Source organism: Microtus ochrogaster, linkage group LG3 (assembly GCF_000317375.1).
Source record: "Microtus ochrogaster isolate Prairie Vole_2 linkage group LG3, MicOch1.0, whole genome shotgun sequence".
Taxonomy (NCBI): Eukaryota; Metazoa; Chordata; class Mammalia; order Rodentia; family Cricetidae; genus Microtus; species Microtus ochrogaster.
This window is the reverse complement of record NC_022029.1, coordinates 46208223-46211260: the sequence shown is the minus strand read 5'-3', so window position 1 is coordinate 46211260 and position 3038 is coordinate 46208223. Positions and strand designations below refer to the sequence as shown.

Below are 3038 nucleotides of genomic sequence, written 5' to 3'. Positions count from 1 at the left end.
CCAGCCTGGTCTACAAAGGGAGTTCCAGGAGAGGCTCCAAAGCTACAGAGAAACCCTGTCTTGAAAAAACAAACAAAAAAAAAAAAAAAAAAAAAGAATTTTTTTTTCCTTAACTAATTCATTTAAAGTGGGAAGATCAACCATTAATCTGGGCCACACCTTTTGGTGGCAGCATATAAAGGACTTGGGAAAAGGAAACTTTCGTTTTGTCTTCTTGCTCTTGCTGGCACGTCTATTCCTTCACTGGCATTTCAGCCTACTTTGGGATTCTGGAGTATACTGAAAATCAAATGGATTCTTAGACCTTCCATTGGTAGACAGCTGAACTAGCTGGACCACAGCAAGCCTTGCTAATAAACCCCCATTGTACACATTTATTCTCTAAATTTGGTTCCTTTAGAGAGCCCTAACTAACACATTCACCTTCCAAATCTGTTCCAGTACCTAGGCACACAAATCCTGGCAAGAACACTTACCTTCTGAGAGTCTTTCCTTCCAGCCCTGAGCTGCAGAGGTGAAGAACTCATTGTTAAGGGCTGAGCCATTTAATTTCATCAGCCCATCTGGACCAACCTAGATCAAAGAGCAAGCCAAGGAAAATGTGCAAAGAAAAGATATGATATTCACTTCATGTTAATATGTGTACAAAGGTCAATCCTATAGAAATGTGGTGTCCCGGCACTGGGGAGACAGGGGCACCTCTGAATTAGAGGCCAGCCTAGTCTACAGAGTGAATTCCAGGACAGCCAAGGCTACACAGAGAAACCCTGCCCTTAAAAATTAATTAATTAAATAAATAAATAAACAAACAACAAAGACACCCACCCAAACATGGTTAGTTCATTTTTTTTACTGCTGTTTTTTTAAACCACATTATTTTTTCCATTAAAAAAAAAAAACTAACAAAAACATTCTTTTCTCATGTATCTCTTCTCCTTTCTGTTTTCAGCTCCATTCCACAATGATGGAAAAAATATTCCTCAGTGAATGATATTTAAATAAATGTATGTTTTCTTTTGAACAGAATTTATTATCTTCTTAACAGATCTGGGTTCAAATGATATATAACACACTCTAACTTTAGCTTTCTCACAGAGTACAATGTCTGTTCAAGTCAATTGGTCTATATTTAGCTTCCCTGAAACTGCTGCATATTACTTCATGGGTTTAGATTAATGGTAAACATGTACTTTGTTACCAATGCTTTCCCATAATCAATAAAGCTGCAACAAACATCCTGGCAGATGAATACATTTATTGTTTTATTTCTTTGTTTGAAACAGGGTATTGTTACGTAACCCAGGCTGGCCTTGAACTCACAGAAGTCTGCCTCCTAAGGGCTGGGATTAAAGGAGTATGCCATCTTGTCTAGCTGTACTAGTGATTTTCTTCTCCCTACCCCCAAGACAGGGTTTCTCTGTGTAACAGTCAAGGTGTCCTGAAATTCAAAGACTGACTCTGCCTCCTGAGTGCTGGGAATAAAGGCGGGTGCCACCACACCCAGCTATTTCTAAGGTTGCACTCCTAGATCAAAATACGAGTAGTATGTAAGAAGATATTTATACTACTTTCTGAAAAGGCTGAAGCTACAAACAATATATGAACATACAATTTGCTTTTCCTTGCAAACATGCATCAACACGTAATTTAATTTTTGTCAACATGGTAGGGTTGAAACGGTTGACGATTTTCCTGACTCCTGTGTACTCTGCTGTTGCTGCATGGTTATTAAACATGGAGGTCTGTGATGGTTCTCATCGCCTTCTTAGTTTTCTTTGTTTTCTATTTGGCTGCAGTTTTATCAAACTGTGAGACATGGTTACTAACGTATTTCCCTCCATATGTCTACTGAATTCATTTCTGATGCTTTGTTACAAGGCTTAAATTCTTTTTTTTTTTTGGTAGGCTAGAGATGTATCTCAACGATAGAGTACAAAATACTGGGAGACAAAATTTCTTATGTCTGTATTATGTGATATTTTGTTTGTGTTCTGACAAATAAAGCTTACCTGGAGATCATAGGGCAGAGCTAGCTACTAGTTAACCATAGAAGCTGGTCAGAGATGGCTCATACTTTTGATTACAGTACTAAGGAGGTGGAGACAGGAAGTAATAAGGTGGGGTGGAGATAGGATTTCACCCCTTTTGGACAGAGGAACAGTAGAGGAAGGAAGCAACTGGCTGCTGCTCCTGGTACTCCTGGATTAACAGTTCATATCTGTGTACGTGCTCACCCAGAATGTGCCATGACATCTGTGTGGAGGTCAGCTCTCTTCCTGCACTGTGGTGAGTCCTAGGGTTCAACTCAGGTTGTTAGGTTTGACTGTAAATTCTTTTACCCACTAAACCACAGGCCATGTGAAAATTTTTAATGAAAAAAAAAATTTATAAATCTATACATCTAAAATCTGAATTATTTTCTATCTTGTTTTTTTTAAAAAAAAAACATTTGACTCATATAAAATATACAGGAAAAAGTGTTACTCAAATCTTGTACAAAAATACTCTTGTTTACAAGCCTGATGGTGGTGGCATACAACTTTAATCCCAGTAGTAGAAAGAAAGAGGCAAGCGGGTTTCTCCCAATTCAAGACCAGTCTGGTCTATAGAACTAGTTCCAGGAATGGCTCCAAAGCCACACAGAAAACTCCTGTCTTGACAAACTAAAACAAACAAACAAAACCTTTATTTACAATACTTTCAACATAAACATTATCCACATTGAAAATATATGGTAACTTAAAGTACAAATTCACTTAACCTACTCAGTATCATTCATGTTGTTTACTGAATCCATAGCTCAAAGACTGACCAACTAGCTTCCTATCAAAAGTACACACAAGCCGGGCGGTGGTGGCGCACGCCTTTAATCCCAGCACTCTGGAGGCAGAGGCAGTCGGATCTCTGTGAGTTTGAGGCCAGCCTGGTCTAGAAAGAGCTAGTGCCAGTACAGGAACCAAAAGCTACAGAGAAACCCTGTCTTGAAAAATCAAAAAATAAATAAATAAATAAATAAATAAATAAATAAATAAATAAAT

General features: G+C 38.1%; 1 protein-coding gene across 2 annotated transcripts in view; it reads right to left on the bottom strand.

Moving 5' to 3' along the window:
- The window catches only part of Asxl2 (ASXL transcriptional regulator 2), a 76572-nt gene that overhangs the window by 9944 nt on the left and 63590 nt on the right, over positions 1 to 3038 (bottom strand). For both annotated transcript variants that reach the window (XM_005360858.3, XM_026785978.1), the window contains one exon: positions 477 to 573. In XM_005360858.3, coding sequence (XP_005360915.1) covers positions 477 to 573 — 97 coding nt within the window. The remainder of the gene's footprint in view (positions 1 to 476; positions 574 to 3038) is intronic.